This window comes from Hylobates moloch, unplaced genomic scaffold (assembly GCF_009828535.3).
Source record: "Hylobates moloch isolate HMO894 unplaced genomic scaffold, HMol_V3 SCAFFOLD_17, whole genome shotgun sequence".
In the NCBI taxonomy this organism is placed as follows: domain Eukaryota; kingdom Metazoa; phylum Chordata; class Mammalia; order Primates; family Hylobatidae; genus Hylobates; species Hylobates moloch.
This window is the reverse complement of record NW_026652292.1, coordinates 83080681-83100347: the sequence shown is the minus strand read 5'-3', so window position 1 is coordinate 83100347 and position 19667 is coordinate 83080681. Positions and strand designations below refer to the sequence as shown.

The window sequence follows — 19667 nt, the reverse complement described above, 5'->3', positions numbered from 1 at the left end:
TTCTAGTAAATGAATGAGCTCTTCCCTCTGCATCTGCAATCATCTTTCATTCTTGATCTTGGAGAGCCAGACGACCAATGCATGTGGCAGTCGCTGCCTGGACTGCGCACTCACGGGGGGTTATGGGGGGCCTTACCTTTGTAGCTGTTCTATCTGCAGCACTGACTTCCTAAGGGATTCTTCCAACCTAGAAATCTAAACATAATTACACAACCTCTTGTTATCAGACAGGCTATGCTGAGTGACATTGTGACCCTCTAAATTTCTTAAACCCTGAATCAGAATGTGGGTTACTCTGCATGGAGTTGCCCTCACGTTGTTCATGAGTAAATCTGCCTGGAGTCCGGCCCATCAGATACTTAGGAAATCGGCCTTGGGGGCCCTGCAGAGCGAAGTCAAACCCAAGCCCCAGGGGACAAATTTCAGTGCTGCACCCCCCACAAGCCGGCAGGATGCAAATTCAGTGTCAGCCCTTCCAGGGGAGCACCCGGCCTCAAAGTCAGACACAAGCACCTTCCACACACGGCCACTGCCAGGTCATCCCACAGCACAGCCTCTGCTGTCAGGCTGGAACCCCGCCCTGTGTGTGGGAGCTGCCAGACCCCGAGGGAGTGACTAGAGTCTAGGTTCCCACTGTCCAGTCTGTATTCATGGCTCATGCCCATCCTCGAGGTTTGCTGGGAGGATTAGGAGATAGCATACACAAAATATCACAAAATCTGAGCCCAGGCTGCCTCCTGCAAGAAGCCTCCAGGCAGGGTTTTGGGTGGTTGCCAAGGAGCATGATGGGGCTGTGGTGGCCTGGGAGGGGTAGGGAAAAGAGGATGGCATGAGGGTGGCAGACAGGGGTGGGGGTGAGAGGATGGGGTGGGGGTGAGAGGATGGGGTGGGGTGACAGAGGATGGGGTGGGGTGAGAAAGGATGGGGTGGGGGTGGAAGGACAGGGGTGGGGGTGACAGGATGGAGTGGGGTGACAGGATGGGGTTGGGGACAGAGGATGGGGTAGGGGTGAGAGGATGGCATAGGGGTGGAAGGACAGGGGTGGGATGAGAGGGAGGAGGGGAGGGGGAAGAGGAGGGATGGGGTGGGGGTGAGAGGATGGGGTGGGGGTGAGAGGATGGAGTGGGGGTGAGAGGATGGGGTGGGGGGTGACAGGATAGGTGGGGGTACCAGGATGGGGTGAGGGTGATAAGATGGGGTGGGGTGAAAGGGTGGGTGGGGGTGACAGGATGGGGTGAGGGTGAGAGAACCAAGGTTGGGGGGGTGACAGGATGAGGTGGGGGGCTCACAGGACAGGGGAGAGGCTGACAGGAGAGTGTGGGTGTGACAGGGGCAGGGAGTGGGTAATAGGATGGGGTAAAGGGGTGACAGAATGGGGTTGAGAGGTGACAGAATGTGGTGGGGGTATGATATGGTTTGTCTGTGTTCCCACCCAAGTCTCATCTCAAATTGTAATCCCATGTGTCAAGGGGAAGGATCTGGGGGACGTGACTGGATCATGGGGGTGGTTCCCCCATGCTGTTCTCATGACAGTGAGTTCTCACGAGATCTGATGGTTTAAAAGTGTTTGGCAGTTCCCCTCACCCCCTCTCCTGCTGCTATGTAAAATGTGCCTTGCTTCTCCTTTGGCTTCTGCCATGATTGTAAGTTTCCTGAGGCCTTCCCAGCCATGCAGAACTGTGAGTCAATTAAACCCCTTTCCTTTATAAATCACCCAGTCTCAGGTAGTTCTTTATAGCAGTGTGACAATGGATTAATATAGAAAATTGGTACCAGTAGAGTGGGGCACTGCTATAAATATACCTAAAAATGTGGAGGCAACTTTGGAACTGGGTAATGGGCAGAAGTTGCAACAATTTGGAGGGCTCAGAAAAAGACAGAAAGGTGTGAGGAAGTTTGCAACTTCCTAGAGATTTGTTGAATGGTTTTGACCAAAATGCTGATAGTGATATGGATGGTGAAGTTCAGGCTGAGGAGGTCTCAGATGGAGATGAGGAATTTATTGGGACTGGAGCAAAGGTCACTCTTGCTATGCTTTAGCAAACAGACTGGAGGCATTTTGCTCCTGCCGTCAAGATCTGTGGAACTTTGAACTTGAAAGAGATGATTTAGGGTATCTGGCAGAAGAAATTTCTAAGCAGCAAAGCATTCAAGATGTGACCTGGCTTTTTCTGAAAGCATACAGTCATGTCTGTGTTCACAAAGAGATGATCTAAAATTGGTACTTATGTTTAAAAGGGAAGCAGAACATAAAAGTCTTAAAAAAATTGCAGCACGACCATGCAGTAGAAAAGAAAAACCCATTTTCTGGGGAGAAATTCAAGCCGGCTGCAGAAATGTGCATAAGTAACGAGGAGCCAGGACAGTGGAGAAAATGTCTCCAGGGCATGTGAGAGATCTTCACAGCAGCCCCTCCCATCATAGGCCCAGAGAAAAAAAAAGTAGTTTTATGGGCCGGGCCAAGGCCCCCTGCCCAACTCTCGTGCAGCCTCAGGACATGGCGCCCTGCATCCCAGCCGCTCTGGCTCCAGCCATGACTAAAAGGGTCCAAGGTACAATTTGGGCTGCTGCTTCAGAGGGTGCAAACCCCAAGCATTGGCAGCTTCCACATGGTATTGGGCCTGCATGTGTGCAGAAGACAAGAGCTGAGGTTTGGGAACCTCCACCTAGATTTCAGAGGATGTATGAAAATGCCTGGATGTCCAGGCAGAAGTCTGCTACAGAGGCAGAGCCCTCATGGAGAACCTCTGCTAGGGCAGTGCAGAAGGGAAATGTGCAGTGGTTGCTCCCACACAGAGTCCCAACTGGGGTGCTGCCTAGTGAAGCCATGAGAAGAGGGCCACTGTCCTCCAGACCCCAGAATGGTAGACTCACTGACAGCTTGCACTGTGCACCTAGAAAAGCTGCAGGCACTCAACCCCAGCCCAGAAAGCAGCCACTGGGGCTGTACCTTACAGAGCCACAGGGGTGGAGTTGCCCAAGGCCTTGGGAGCCCCCCTACCCTTGCATCAGCATGTCCTGGATGTAAGACATTGGGTAAAAGATAAATTTAAGATTTAATGGCTGCCCTGCTGGGTTTTGGACTTGCATGGGGCCTGCAGCCCCTTTGTTTTGGTCAATTTCTCCCATTCGGAATGGGAACATTTACCCAATGCCTGTACTCCCATAGTATCTTGGAAGTAATTAACTTGTTTTTGATTCTACAAGCTCATAGATGGAAGGAACTTGCCTTGTCTCAGATGAAATTTGGGGCTTGGACTTCTGAGTTTATGCTGGAATGAGTTAAAGCTTTGGGGGACTGCTGGGAATGTATGATTGTGTTTTGAAATGTGAGAAGGATATGAGATTTGGGAGGGGCTGGGGGTGGAATGATGTGGTTTGGCTCTGTGTCCTCACCCAAATCTCATTTTGAATCGCAATCCCCATGTGTCAAGGGAGGGATCTGGTGGGAAGTGACTGGATCATGGGGGCAGTTTCCCCCATGCTGTTCTCATGATAGTGAGTTCTCATGAAATCTGATGGTTTAAAAGTGTTTGGAAGTTCCCCCTGCCCTCTCTCCTGCTGTTAATGTAAGATGTGCCTTGCTTCCCCTTTGCCTTCCGCCGTGACTGTAAGTTTCCTGAGGCCTTCCCAGTCATGCGGAACTGTGAGTCAATTCAGCCTCTTTCCTTTATAAATTACCAAATCTCAGGTAGTTCTTTATAGCAGTGTGAAGACAGACTGATACAGGGTGACAAAACAGGGTGGGGGTGAGGGGTGACAGGATGGGATGGGGGTGACAGGACGGGATGGGGTGACAGGACAGGGTGGGGGTAGCAAGACAGCCTGAGTGGTGACAGGATGGGATAAGGGTGACAGAATGGGGTTGGGGTGACAGGACAGGGATGGGGTAACAGGATAAGGTGACAGGATGGGGTGAGGGGAGAGATGGGGGTGACAGGACAGGGCAAGGTGACAAGACAGGGTGGGGGTGACAGGATGGAAGGGGAGGCCAAGGGTGATCTGTCTGCTCCAGGTCTGGGTGTACATAGAATGCTCACGCACAGACAGGAGGCAGCAGGGTCACAAGCTGGCTTCCAGACTCAGGGAAGCGGCCCCAGGGTCCCTTGTCTTTAAAGCTGGGTTCCTGACTTTACCAACTACATAACCTTCAAAGTTTTTTAAAAAGGACTTGTGTTTTAAAATGGGATGGTTGAGCAGAGAAGCCTTCAAGCTGCCTCCCAAACTCCCAAAGCCCCAGTGTTGCCCCCGTGGCTGAGGGGATAAGTGTGGCCGGGCAGGGAGGCCCATGTGGTGCTGCACCCAAGGGGCTACTTGGTAACTACAGACAAGGGTTGGGCAAATAGGCTGCTCAGAAGGGGACAGTGACAACATCCCCATAGCTAGAAACACGCAGAGAAATAGATATTGCATCTAGCAGCCTGTCCCCTTTGAGAACAAGGTGTTAATGAACAAGACTGCCATTTAAATCTAAAGGTCAAAAAAATTCAAGTGGCGATGAATCAATTCAACTTACCTTTTCTCTGTAGAAGGCTAACAATCTCTTCCTGTGTTTTTCTTGAAATTCTAAAATCTGAAAAGAGCACACGTTTCAGCTGCTGACACGGATGCACAGTCTGTGGCTGGAAGTTTTGTTGGGGGAGGAGGAGGCTGGAGGGACTCTCAGGACAGCTCACAGTGCTTGTCTTACGTGTGTCCTGCCCTCACAGATGCCCATGGCCAGTGCTTGCCCAGGGCAGACACCCCCCACGGGTGGGCAGAGAAAGCGTGAGTGCCAGCAGGCAGGGCCAAGGGCAAACACAGGGGAGGCTTAATGGGCACGACAGGAGTCTCCCCAGCAACGTGCTCCATTCAAGTTGCGAGTGGTGCTCCACCACGGCCAACCACAGAGTGCTGTCCCTCTGATAACGGCCACTGGTTTGAGGAATGGCCTCCTGACCAAACAGTGCTGGACCAATGGCTGGGGCAGGTGGAAAGAGAGCCGGCACACAGAATGAGGCTAAGCGAGACCCACAGAGCTGGCAGATGCCTGGTGGGCCTGTCTGCACTCCCAGAGCCAGCCATGCCCGACACCAGCACCTTCCCATGTACAGGAGCCCTGGGTTCCAAGCAAGCTGTCTAGACAGCTTGAACTGGGTTTCTGAGAGTACCAACATAAGGAGGAAAGAGAGGCCTGTGATTTCCTCAGAGGAAGAAAAGAGCTATTTCATATGAGTTGAGTGTTCAGACAATGGTGCCTACCCTCTGGAAAGACCAGGCTGGAAGGGCGGACAGACAACAGGGCTAACTGTGGCTCCACTGGACTGAAAGTCGGCGTCCTCTAGCTCCATCCCCCACTTCACTCCACCTTGCCATCTGCGATGATAATACAAGCAGGTGGGAATGGCCTGTGCCTGCCCATGGCTCACTGGCCCGGTGCAAACACAGGGCAGGCTTCTTCCCTCCTGTGGAAAGGCAGGCCCAGCACATGCCAGGCCTTTGTTCCCAACCTCCTCCATGAGAGGCTGTTTCCAGAGGATGGGGCTGCACAGGGGCCCTCCTCCAGGACAGCAGGGATAGCAGCCTCACGGTCTCCTGGCTGCTGTGTCCTCAGAGTGACTCGGAGCTCTAGGGTTGTCCCCTACTCGACAAGGGGACTGCGTCTCCACCAAGGAGGTAAGACGGTCCTGGTTGCTACCCCGTGGGCTACGAAGTGAAGTGGACAGAAAGACTCTGCAGGCTGCCCTGACCCCAGTTCTCGTGCACATCACAGGCCATGGCTAGGGCACCTTTCCCACCTTTGCTGACGCTTCGCAAGTCCTGCTGCCTGTCGGGGACAACTGCACATGCCCCTCAAAGTCACACTCAATTGTGCCTGTGTGGGAAGCTTCTCCAAAGCACCCTCAGCAGGAACATTCCACCCTGCAGGCAAGGGCCTCTGCTCCTCAGCTTCACATGTTCGTGGAGGAACCTACTGGCAGATGCGCCTCATCCCAACTGTGGGGGTGCCTGGTCTGGCTGTTCTTAGAGAAAGGCCTTGGGGAGACGAGGTCAGTCTGTGGCTGGCCCTGATTTGGCAGGGCAGGTGTGGCTGCAGCAAGGACTGGGCTGCAGGGAAAGTCTCCAAGGGGACCTTGAGCAGCAGATGGGGTGAGTTCTACTGAGGGTGGAGCTGGGGAGCCTCATATGAGCTTGGGGGGGCAGCCAAGGCCCACTTGTCCGGGTGTTGTGGGGTCTACACCAGCCTCCAGGGCTCCACTAGGGGGAGCCACATAGGCCTGCAGCCTCATGCCACTGCCGCGGTTTGTCTGGCCTGCACTCTGACCAATGTTGGGGCCCAGAGACTTGAGACACACTGGGTGTGGCCTCAGAAGAGGGTAGACTTTAATAATAAAACAAAGTTTAAAAGGGACAGTGAGTGTTTATCTTGCAGAGAATATGACTCTTGAACTGAGCCAGAGAAACACGTCAATGAAATCATTGCAAAACTCCAGGGCTGCGATGGTCACAGAGGCTGTGCTGGGCCAGGTCAGCCCGGGGTCCCAAGGAAGAGCTGCCCGGTGCTCACGCATGCTTTGCCCACATCCTGCGAACTGGGAGGCCGCGAAGGCCTGAGTCAAGGCAGTCGGGGGAGAGTGCAGGTCACTCACGCGGACTCTCGCCAAGAGGCCAGGAGAGGCGGCTGCCTGGTCTGGAGCACACTTCTCACTCTTTGGTTCAATACCGGTTCTCCTCCATGGAGTGGCCTGTGCCTGCATTCGTCAACAGGAGCTCCCGACTACGCCAGGACCAGGGTCTGCATGCTCAGTGCTGATGAAGCCTGTGGTAGGGCAGAGGCTGGGTGGATGGAATGGATCTTAGAGGATTATTGAGAAGAGGAAGATGTTTGTTACTAGACTAGGAAGGGGACCGGGGCAGGCAGTGGCTGAGGTGGTTTGTTGACGACGTCCCAGGGTAGGCCCCGAGGCCTGAGCCTTGGTGCTCAAGAGTTTTGGTCTTGGGCCAGTTTTGCATTCTTTTTTTTTTTTTTTTTTTTTGAGACAGAGTCTCGCTCTGTCGCCCAGGCTGGAGTGCAGTGGTGCAATCTCGGCTCACTGCAAGCTCCGCCTCCCGGGTTCACGCCGTTTTCCTGCCTCAGCCTCTCCGAGTAGCTGGGACTACAGGCGCCCGCCACCACGCCTGGCTAATTTTTTGTATTTTTTAGTAGAGACGGGGTTTCACTGTGGTCTTGATCTCGTGACCTCGTGATCCGCCCGCCTTGGCCTCCCAAAGTGCTGGGATTACAAGTGTGAGCCACCGCGCCCGGCCAGTTTTGCATTCTTAAAAGTTACTGAGGGCCCCAGAGAGCTTTGCTTATGTGGGTTTTATCTGTCGATATTTACCCTATTAGAAATTAAGACTCAGACAAATGTAAAAGTATTTATTAATTCATTTAAAAATAACAATAAATCCATTATGTGTTAACATATTGTAACAAATATTCCAATATTTATGTTACGTTGATATTAGAGCATAAATATTACAATACCACGTCACGTCACGTAGCTGCAGGAGAATTCCAACCTGTGCTTGTGGTGCTCACCTCCGTAGTGTAACTGACAAACAGTGGGGCCATGAGGTCACTGGGCAGAGCCTGTACTGCCCAGGCTGGAGCCAGCCATCTCCACGGTCCATGCCTAAAGCCTGAGAGGCACGAGAGGCAGAGCAGACAGGCGGCTGGAGGGGCTGGCCGGGTCTGCTGGGTCTTCTCTCCTGAGACAGCACCCGGCCTCTGCAGCACTTGGCAGAACTACCCTGGAGCGCGCAGCCTGTGGCTCTGATGTCTGTGATAACATACGTGTTTTATGAACTCAAGTGACTTCTGGCCCCAAGGGACTTGGCTTGAATGAGGGTCCTGCTGGGATGGAGCAGGGTGAGGGGCGAGGTGTGTCCTGGATGGTGTTTCCATGGGACTCTGGCTGGCTCTGGGACCGCCGGCACCCTGGTCTGGGTGCCCGTGTTGTGCTGACCCAGTGTTCTCAGGGACCTCTGGCTGCTGCTTGGCTTCCATGGGTTGAGCCTCTGGGCACCTCCCTGGAGGATGTGGCTGGGCATAACTTGAGACGGGAACAGCCTCGGACAGCCTGAGATACTGTGGGTGATTCAGGCTGTTTCAGAAGCAAGGAAGCTTGCTGCAGTGGGACAATCTCCTAGAGGAGGACAGTCTTGGGGACCTGGCTGACCACAGCCTGAAGGCACAAGCCCACGAAGGAGAGTGACATGCGGGAGTCCATCCTCAGTCTCCTGCTTCACATCCTGGCTGCCCCCACTAGGCCTCTTTCCCCACAAGGCAGGTGGGGCGGCCAACGGTGGGACCTGCACTCTTCACAGAAGAGGGAAAGGAAGTGCGGGGCGGGGGCCAGGGGAAGGACCCCTTCCTCTCCTGGCAGCTCTCCCCCAGACTGGTGGACTGCAGCTGTCCAGTGACATCCAAGGAGGCCAGAAGTGCCACTCAGCATGTGGGGATGGGCACAGAGGACAATGACCTGCGTCAGAAGCTGGGGGTGGGGGAGGCTTGGAGGCGCGTGCTGACTGTGGGGAGGGTCAGGAAGAAACAGGTAGAGAATGGACAAGCCGCAACAGAGAGGACTGGCACAGCAGCTGGCAAAAGCTGCCAGGGGAGGGGACCAGGGAGCCAACACTGCCACGGCAGGGGCTCAGCTGCCAGGAGAGGGGCCCACGGAGCCAACACTGCCACGGCAGGGGCTCAGCTGCCAGGAGGGGGGCCCACGGAGCCAGCATTGCCATGCAGGGTTCAGCAGAGATCGGAGGCCTGGCGGGCAAAAGGCCCCAGGCGACTGTCAGGGAAGGACAGTGTCAAGAAGAAACCTGCTGCCCTGAACCCAGAGAGCCCTGATCTGGTGGGGAGGGCTCTCAAACCTGAGATTCTAAGGTGTGATTATGGGGAGGGGGCATCTTGCGCAAAGGACCCCAGAGCTGAGACCACTTTGTCTCAATGTGACACCAAAAGCAAAAACAACAATAAAATAGACCAAATGGACATTGTCAAAATCAGAACCTTTTGTATGTAAATGTTTCACCATTAAGAAAGTAAAAATTCAACCCACAGAAATATTTTGGCAGAAAATATTTGCTGATCAAATATCTTCAAAGGAACTTGCCTCCAGAACACAGAAAACACATGGTCTCAGGATAATGCACCCGGCTCATCACGGAACCAAGCGCAGCCCCCCCCAGCTCCATGGTCTCAGGATAATGCACCCGGCTCATCACGGAACCAAGCGCACCCCCCAGCTCCATGGTCTCGGGATAGCGCACCTGGCTCATCACAGAACCAAGCGCACCCCCACAGCTCCATGGTCTCAGGATAGCGCACCTGGCTCATCACAGAACCAAGCGCACCCCCCACAGCTCCATGGTCTCAGGATAGCGCACCTGGCTCATCATGGAACCAAGCGCACCCCCCAACTCCATGGTCTCCTGGCTCATCACGGAACCAAGCGCACCCCCCAGCTCCATGGTCTCAGGATAGCGCACCTGGCTCATCACGGAACCAAGCGCACCCCTCACAGCTCCATGATCTCGGGATAGTGCACCTGGCTCATCACGGAACCAAGCCACACCCCCCACAGCTCACCTGGGAGGTTTCCCTGGAGTACTTCTTACACAGACTGTCTATGCTCATGAAGAACGCCTGGATATCTGCGTCGGTCTGAAAGAGAAAGAAATGACTCTACATTTATTGCGTCTAATAAATGCTTCTGGCCACCAGTTAAAAACTGTACTTCCAGACCTAGAATCAGCTGTAGATGACTCAAGTGGCCAGTACATTGTGAATGGCCTCTCAGGGGCCCTGCCAGGGACAGCCTCAATCAGCAGGACAGCCCCGTGTCCTGGCCGCTTCCCTCTAAGGGCTGTGCCGGGCAGTGGTGAGGGCTGGGAAGCAGAGCAGCCTAACTGGCAAAGATACGCTCCCTCCTCAAAAGGGTCTTAGTGAGGGCAGAAGGTCACTATGAATGAAGGCCTCCGGCCCAGCCTACTGCAGAGTGGAGACATACTACAATCAGAAGGATGATATAAGCTGACAAGCGTTAATTCACCACCATGTAGTCACAAGTACATGTCGAGTTATTTAAAAGGCAAGTGTAAGGACCTTAAGAAAGGACGCAGGTTTAAGAAACAGCATCTGGTAGGCCAGGCGCGGTGGCTCACACCTGTAATCCCAGCACTTTGGGAGGCCGAGGTGGGCAGATCATGAGGTCAGGAGATCGAGACCATCCTGCCTAACACGGTGAAACCCCGTCTCCACTAAAAATACAAAAAAATTAGCCAGGTATGGTGACGGGCACCTGTAGTCCCAGCTACTCGGGAGGCTGAGGCAGGAGAATGGCCTGAACTCGGGAAGGTGGAGCTTGCAGTGAGCCGAGATGGCGCCACTGCACTCCAGCCTGGGTGACAGAGTGAGACTCCGTCTCACAAAAAAAAAAAAAAAAAAAAGAAACAGCATTTGGTTACAAGACCTCATGCAGACGCTCCCAACTGCCTTCTCAAGTGCCCCCAGGATGCCCTGCCTCGCCTCCCCACACCCCTGACCTTCCCTCACTTTCCCTACCCAGGACCATGTTAGCACAAAACACTAGGCGACACCTGTCCTAGGTATGGAGCTGCCGTGAGCCAGAATCACCTGAGCACTCCAAAGAAAAGGGGTTCACGCCTGTAATCCCAGCACTTTGGGAGACTAAGGTGGGCGGATCGCTTGAGGTCAGGAGTTCAAGACCAGCCTGGCCAACATGGTGAAACTCCATCTCTATCAAAAATACAAAAGTTACCTGGGCGTGATGGCAGGTGCCTGTAATCCCAGCTACTTGGGAGGTTGAGGCAGAAGAATCGCTTGAACCTGGGAGGTGGAGGTTGCAGTGAGCCAAGATCGTGCCACTGCACTCCAGCCCGGGCGACACAGCAAGGCTCCATCTCAAAAAACAAACAAACAAACAAAAAACAAAACACCAACATCCAAAACCAAAAAACAAAGAAAGGGACAAACACCAGAATGACAAGAGGTAGGAAGAACCTCGTGCCTCCTCCCATTTTGTGGTTCAGGATGATGAGTGCATAGAGGGTCAAGACGGTCATCTGAGCCCATCCACCTACCTACCAGTGGCTCCCCAAATCCCACTGAAATGATAGTAAAATTTAGGAAAAAATACTCTTATTTGTGGTAGAAAACAGGAAATAGTATCTTGAATCGACCAGACTGAAGAATTCTAGAAGACAGAGTATAGACTGGCTTGGATCAGGATTAAGGCACCAGCTCCGACACCCGGGGCAGGTGCAGACGAAGAGGTCCTGGAATCCACTCCAGAATCCACTCCCAGGCGCCCAGAGGCAGAGGCCAAGCAGAGCATCCCGGAAGTGAGCTCCTCTGTAACAGGGGGACTCAGACCCAACAGAGGGGAGACCTGGCTCTGGCTCGGATGGGGTAGGAGCTCGTGTGTAACACCCTGCCATACACACCAAACTGCAAAGGCACAAGCAGTATGTCCAATGCGACAGGCGTCAGGAGCTCGGAGTCTGGCCTAAATTTTCCAGAGAAGAGGAAAATAAAAATAATTTACAACTTGTTTTATGAAACCAGAATAGACCTGATTTACCAAAATGTGAAAAGGGCATTACAACAAAAAAAATTTACAGGTCCAGCTCTCCTATGAACACAGGTGCGAAAAACCCCCTGCAAAATAGTAGCAAACTGAATTTACTTACATATACAAGCTACCTTATATCACTACAAAGTTGAATTTGTTCCTAGAATCTAATGTGGGTTTCAAATTCTAAAAATAAATGCAACTCACCACATTAACAAAATAAACGAGAATAATTAAATGATAATCTCGACAGCTATAGAATAAGCTAATAAAATAGTTATAGTCAATAATCACAGAAAAAGTAACAAAATTCAATACCATTCATGATGATTAAAATAAAACCTTAGCAAAAACTTGATGCACATATAATACTTGATGAAATACTGGAAGCTTGACCCTGAAATTAGGAAAATGACGAGGGCACCAGCTAATGCCACCGTTTCTCCTCAGCACTGTAACGCAGGTCCCAGCCAATGCCGTAAAACGAGGAAGCACATAAGGATTAGCAAGAGAGAGCTAAAGCACCCTTATTCAACGATAACATGTTGGCATATGTAAATGTTCTAGCAGAACCCACACATAAACCAACAGAGTTATCAAGTAAATTCTGCAAGGTCACTAGTGACAGTTAAGAAAATCAATTGCATTTTTATATACTAGCAATAAGCACTTGAGATAAATTTTTAAAACTACAATAGTAGCAGTCCAAATCATGAAATACCTAAGAAAAATACTAACACTGATGCACAAAGCCCCCCTAAAGAACAGGAAGTCCACAATAAAAATCCCAGCAGGATTCTGTGTCTGTGGAAATTGACGATTTGCCTCCAAAATTTATGCGGACATACGAAGATGAATGTAGGCCAACTGGTGTATCAGACAACCCCCAAATCTCAATGGCTTATTGTGGGGACACTTGTTTCTTGCCCAAGCAATAGTTCAAGACCAGGCTCAGTGGGTGGCCTTCCACACAGGCCCTGGGCTCAGGTGACTCCGCCCCCAGCAGCTCTGCCCTGTTCTCCTGGGCTTCTGTGGTGACGGAAGGGCGGTGTAGGGCTGTCCAGGAGGCTGTTTTTATGGGCCAGGCCTGGAAGTGGCCTTCATTGTTCCTGCTTGCATTTCAGCATGGGAAGGTAGGTGGGGAGAATGAGTACAGCCAGGTGCCCAGGAAGAAAGGGAGCAGGTATGGCGACAACTGCCCAGCCTGGCCCGGTCTGCCATTCTGGTCACTGGTATCCAGGTCACTCCTCCCCTAGACAGAAAGTCACCCCCCAAGAGTGGAGTGCCCCCACCACCACTGTCACTGGCCCAGCTCAGATGCTGGGGCAGCAGATGGCCCCTTCCTTCGGGTCCCTATTTGGCCTGCAATCTATGAGCTAGAAAGACAATGAACATGTCTGCATCCTCGCCATGACCTGACGTCTAATGGGGGCACGGGGCAGGACAGCTGAGAAACACTCCCCGCCGCACCAAGGGAGAAGGAAGAACACAGGTGCATGTCATGAGGCGTTTGAGGACAGGTGCTGGGGGCTCCTCCCCTGGGAGAGCCTGGGTTGGACTGCAGCTCTGCCTTCTGGGGGAGCGCTCTTGTCTGCTGTCTCCAGGCCCTGGTTCTGCCTGCTGGGGTTCCCATCAAGTGAAGTGAGGCAGAGGTGCTGCCTCAGCTTTCAGGGCCTTCACCCTCGAGACTTACCTCTTACCACTCGGAGTTCAAAAGCAACTGGCATGTCCGTGACTGTGGGGCATCCTCGTCCTTCATCTCCTTACTGTAGCTACTCCTTTCCACGTGTGTGTGTAAAAACCGGCCTGGTCTAGCTTACACTCTCCCTCCTCAAGGAGGCAGATGCAGGGGCAACACAGCCCCTGCTCTGCTCCGCGCTCACCAGAGTCTCCCTTCCTGGCGGCCCGGCCACCCACCACATCCCCAGGCACTGGCTTCAGTCTAGCCTGCTCCTTGGCCATCCACCACCCAACCAATACGGTGGTGCCCTATTTTGTGCGTTCAATCGTAATGGAGCATTTTAATGACAAACAAATCAATATATAAAGATATCTCAGGTGGTGACACAGACTGCGAAGCAGAATAATCCACGTCAAGGAACACAGTGTCAGAGGGTCACTTTTACACGGTGGTGTCTGTCACAATCAGGTCTGGGGAAGTCCACTCACAATGTGTTTTGTTTCAAAGAAAAAACAACATGAGAACAGAAACCATCAGAGGGTACTGCACTAAGCGAGGATAAGAACTGCTCTGTGAAAGTGATTTCACCGAAGTGCTCACACACGGATGCACCCATGTGCAAGTGCACACGCTGCCATAGTATAAAGCGTCCTTTCTACCGTAGGTCAGGGTCAAAGAAGCCAGCATGACCCAGAGCTGTTGGTGATGTCTCCTCACATTCCATAGAGACCTTAAGGCTGTGGGGGATGGAGCCTGTGGCCCTCTGAGAGGACGTTCCAGTCAGAGGGAACAGGAGAGCCAGGCACTGAGGCGGAAGACCCTGGCTCCTGGAGAGGCTGCAGGCCAGGGTTGCTGCCTGGGGACCACGAGGCTGCCAGAGGCCAGACCACAGGGCCTACGCGCATGGGGGACTTTGGCGCTTCCTCCTGGAAAGTTGGGATGCATTTAGGCAGATCCCTCTGGCTGCAGGGTGAAGAGGCTCTAGGAAGCCAGAGTGAGAGGAGGAGGAACCAGCAGCTCCTATTGGGGTGAAGCAACAGGGAAGGGAAGACCAGCATTCGGAAGAGACTGTAGAAGAAAGAGCCCACACAGTCTGTGATGGTTTAGAGAAAGAGAAGCAGGAACAACTTCCACATTTTAAACAATTTTACTTACACACACACACACACACACACACACAGACACACATATACTCACTCAAGACACAGATAAAAGAACACACGCCTTTTTAAACACCCATCAAATATGAACAATTACCGTGTATTGAACCACAGTGAAAATCCTGATAATTAAAAAACCCATATAGCCATGTTCTCTCTTCAGAATGCCACAGGACTAAAAATTAACGATGAAAATGGCAGGGAGCTAAAATCTAACCACTTAGAAACTAAAGCATATCCTTTCAAATAATTCTTGAGTTAAAAAAATAAAAAGACAGATTAGAGATTATTTAGAAATGAGAGAAAAGCAGTACTCAAAATGATACACAATAGCAGTGCACAGAAAGACACGGATGGTCTTAAACATTCTTACTAGGAAACAAGAAAGTAAGTAAATGACCCGAACATTCCACCCAAGCTAGAGAAAGGCTTAGGGCTCACCAGCCTCCAGCCCGACCGTGTGACAGGGCTTAGTGCGAGGGTGCTGTGTGAGGAGCAGGAGCAGGCAGGCACTGAGCCTCTAAGCTGCCACGCGTGTGGAGGAAAAGAAAGTATTTTCTGTTGAAAGTGTAAACATTTACATCTTTTGCCATTGCTTTTTCATCACTTCAGGAATTTATGCCACAGAAATATTCTTACAAGTGTGGAGAGATACTGGTTAAAAATGTTCACTGAAGGTTGTTTGAAACAGCAAAAAAAACCTGAAAAAATCCAAAGGCTCACTGATAGGAAAATACTAACATAGAATGCAGTCACTTTAAGAGTGAGTGTGCCCAAAATATAATGTCAGCTGAGAAGATACCATTTTTTTTTTTTTTTTTTGAGACAGAGTCTTGCTCTGTCGCCCAGTCTGGAGTGCAGTGGCGCGATCTCGGCTCACCGCAGCCTCCGTCTCCTGGGTTCAAGTGATTTTCCTGCCTCAGCCTCCCGAGTAGCTGGGACTACAGGTGCCCGCCATCACGCCCGGCTAATTTTTTGTATTTTTAGTAGAGATGGGGTTTTACCATGTTAGCCAGGATGGTCTCGATCTCCTGACCTCATGATCCGCCTGCCTCGGCCTCCCAAAGTGCTGGGATTACAGGCGTGAGCCATCGCACCCGGTGGGACTTACACATTTGCCATTATAATTTTCTGTACTGTATGAATGTTGTGTAACTCTGTATTATGTTTGTAATCAGAGAAAAACAACTATTATATTTAAATCATCAGACCAAATGCACATTTTGGAGATCAGGCAGAGAAAAGACCAATCATTTGTTTATACCAATAACAAGTTAAACTGAATATTTTATAGAGAGAACAAAAGGCATTGTTTTAAGCCTTCAGCAGTAATTGATTTTAAACTTACTTTACGAACAACACTCTTAATTATATATGACCCCTATACAAATCCAAACTCTATCAGCCTCTTAAGGTGCTTGTATTGTGCTGCAGAAATCTATTTAACCCACTTTCATTTCTAGGAACACAGCACGATTCAACAACCTAGGAATAAGGTCAATCTATAGCTAAGAAAGTTTTAAAAATTAAGTTTTAAAAACTAAATCCTAACTGCATTTTGATTACTCAGATATCTTTGTTAACGTAGCAAAGTAACTGAAAATTTTAGACACCACAAATGACTAAAAATTAAATATCAAATTTAAAAGGAAAGATGATTGTGATTAAGATACAGATACTACAGATTTCAACTTACATGTTTTGAAAGTAAAACTGTACGACAAGGAGCTTTACAAATCAAGCATTCATTCTTTGTACCTATAAAATAAAAATAGGCTTTATTATATTAGCCTGACTACTGCTTTTAAATATGTATACATGCAGACTTTACAACGTTTCTTCAAGAAATAGGCAGGATTGTATCACTTACAGGTTTTCATGTTCTGACAGGATGAGGCTGCGGGTACCAGTACAGTTGGAAGGATTTATAGAACTAACATCCTTTTCCCCTCCTTTACAAATATGCACAAAAACAGTGACCATAAAGATCAACAACATTTAAGGCTAAGTCTATCCCAGGTATTTATTACAATTAGGCTTTTTTAAAATTAAAATTAAAAAATTTTTTTTGAGACAAGGTCTTGCTCTGTTGCCCAGGCTGATCTGCAAGTGGCATGATCACAGCTCACTGCAGCCTTGACCCCCCCGGGCTCAACAGTCTTCCCTTCTCAGCCTCCCTGAGTAGCTAGGACCACAGACGTGTGCCGCCACAGCCAGATAATTTTTAGATTTTTTTGCAGAGGCAGGGTCTCACTATGTTGCCCACGCTGGGCTCAAACAATCCTCCCACCTCAGCCTCCCAAAATGCTGGGATTGCAGGCGTGAGCCACTGTGCCTGGCCATAATTAGGTTTTTTTTTTTTTTTTTTTGAGACAGAGTTTTACTCTGTCACCCAGGCGGGAGTGTAATGACGCGATCTTGGCTCACTGCAACCTCCACCTCCTGGGTTCAAGTGATTCTCATGCCTCGGCGTCCCAAGTGACTGGGCGTACAGGCGCCTGCCACCACACCCGGCTAATTTTTGTATTTTTAGTAGAGACAGTGTTTTGCCATGCTGGCCAGGCTGGTCTTGAACTCCTGAACTCAGGTGATCTGCCCGCATCGGTCTCTTAAAGTGCTGGGATTATAGGCATGAGCCACCGTGCCCAGCCCATGATTAGGCTTTATAGTGATATCTTAATCTAAAATTTGTAACTATTCAAAATGAATCTCAAGCTTGATTTTCTCACTAGTCAACTTGCAGCCCAGGGCTGACCAGGCACTATGAGCCTTCATGCTCCTATCGTTCCAGGGAGGACACCAGGCCCAAACCTGAACAAGCCCACATGGGGCTGTTCAAACCAGGGCCCTCATATCATCTACTCTGAAGAAGCCCTGGCTCATGACCTACCTCCATTTCTCTGCCCTCTCCTCTAGACTGACCCACCACAGAACAACCCACTTCAGGCTGCCTCCTTCCTTTCTGCCTTGGAGGCAGCATCTCTTCCAGCCCAAGCCCAAGCTTTCACTTGTGTATCCACACTCACCTCAGTGTCCGCAGCTCCCAGCACACAGAACGGTGTCCTACTGTGGAGTGAGGGGGCCCTTCTAACAGCCTCCAGAATTGTCTCCCCTCCTCTCTTCTTCAAGTTGCCCTCAGCTAAAAACATCCACCCTTGACAGGAGGCCCCTCCCTTCTAGCTCTTTAGGTGCAAATTCTGGAGCAAGAAAATTCCTCTTATGCACTATCACAGCCAGGAGTCATGCAGTAAAAGATTAACAGAGCCGACTCATAAAAATCGAAAAGTTCTCACAAGGGAGGAGGATTAACAGACATGACAGAAAGGAAATCACGTGCGGCCAAAAGACAAAGGGATTGATGCCTGATCTATAAATAGTGCTCACTAGTCAATTAAAAAGAAACACCTCAATAAAAGGCTATGAGGAGACCTGAATAGGCATAGGAAAAAATGCAAACAGCCAATAAACACACAAAATGAAGGTCAAGGTCACTAGTAAGAGACACCAAAGAGGGGAGAACAACAGGTGCTCACGTGTCACTACAGGGAATAGAAACAGGCACTTCCTTTGTGCCTGTTTGGGTCACATTTGGGTCAGTTTTCCATGTGCGCACCCGCAGCCTAGCCACTCCGCCCCTAAGAATATATTCCAAGGAAAAAAATCAAGTAAGAGAACAAGTGGTGTCTCATAGCAAAACAGCAGAAACTATGTTATGGTACGACAGCCAAAAGATGCATCGTGCAACCTTAAGAATAATGATAGAGACTTATTTTAACACGGAAGGAGGCTCATGTTTGAGTAAGTAATAAAAGCAGATTACTGAATGGTAGACACACTCTATTGCTTTTGTTTTACAAATCTGCATCTATAGGAAATGCTTGGAAGGATATACACCAGAGCTAAACAAGGGCTTCCCTCTGAGTGACACACCACTGGACAGCTACAGAGCTACAGTCAGGACTCCGCCCAGAGCCTCCACCCCTCTTCACCACTTTTTTGTGTGTCCTCGGATTTGGTGTGGTCCCAACATGCAGCATCTGTGGCTTTTTGGAGGAATGCACTCAGACTACTGGAATCTGTGTTGACCTCAGGCTTTAAGAGCTAGGCAAACCTGGGAATCTCTACCTGCCCCAGGCCCTTAACCAGTCACCTGCCAACGCAGGGTATGCTGACCTCGAAAGCTATGACACTCTGAGCCCTGTCTTCACACTTCCCAACACCACGAAGGCACACGCGTCTCCATCATTCCTAACAACGTTATCTTCGGAGAACACTATGTTGGGTCGCCAGTGCCCTCCTCACTGGTCCAACGGACACTTTTAAACACCAATTCCTTGACTTCACTGGGATGTCCAGTTCATCAACATCTCTCTTTTTTACCTGGCATCTTCCTTACCTCCTTCAACAAATGCTCTTTCCAACAAGATAGTCTCTTCTAGTCTCCTTCACCTTTGGGGCTCTCCACACTCCAGTATCTAGGATTATTATCCCATATTAATCGCTCCCCAAATGTGTTCCTGGCTGTCTTGAGTTCCAGACCACATGTGCAACGGCCTCTTGTCTTCCCCTGGATGGCTCTCACAGGACACAGGCCGGGTCCAAACATGAGCTCAGGGACCCTCAGGGGCCTGCACCCCACCGTGCTGGGTTCCTCTCTAGTGTTTTGTCTAGCAGTGAAACCCTGTCCAGCTCTCCAGCCCTCGTCTCCGACTCAAGTCTGCTGAATCTACCTAACTCCTCCTGAACCTATCACTTCTCCCCATCACCTCTCATGTGCTCAGCTGCAGTCTCTCCCACAGTTTCTATCTCCCTCCAATCTACTTTTCACCCGGCTGCCCGAGAGACTTTTGTTTTTAAATACACACCTGAAATCAACAACTCCACTCCTAGGTTACACACCTAACAGAAATGTGTACCTAAGATCACCAAAGACAGGAGCAAGAAGATTCACAGTAGCACTATTTCTGCAGGCAAATCTGCAAACAACCCGAAGGGCCATGGACAGTGGAAACGATGAGTAGCTTGGGGTGTAACCATACAACGGAATACCACACAACAATGAAAGTAGATGAACTACAGTTACATACAAATGCAAAGATGAACTTTGCTAATCCCACACTTCGGGAGGCCAAGGCGGGTGATTGTTAGAGGACAGGAATTGGAGACCATCCTGGGCAACAAAGGGAGCCCCATCTCTGCGAAAAA

At 50.4% G+C, this 19667-nt stretch overlaps 1 protein-coding gene across 2 annotated transcripts in view; it reads right to left on the bottom strand.

Moving 5' to 3' along the window:
* Window positions 1-19667, bottom strand: part of RNF212 (ring finger protein 212) — a 49873-nt gene that overhangs the window by 28915 nt on the left and 1291 nt on the right. For both annotated transcript variants that reach the window (XM_032135365.2, XM_058430150.1), the window contains exons 2-5: window positions 16159-16220; window positions 9617-9691; window positions 4517-4573; window positions 137-195 (exon numbers count right to left, since the gene is read on the bottom strand). In XM_032135365.2, coding sequence (XP_031991256.2) covers window positions 137-195; window positions 4517-4573; window positions 9617-9691; window positions 16159-16220 — 253 coding nt within the window. The remainder of the gene's footprint in view (window positions 1-136; window positions 196-4516; window positions 4574-9616; window positions 9692-16158; window positions 16221-19667) is intronic.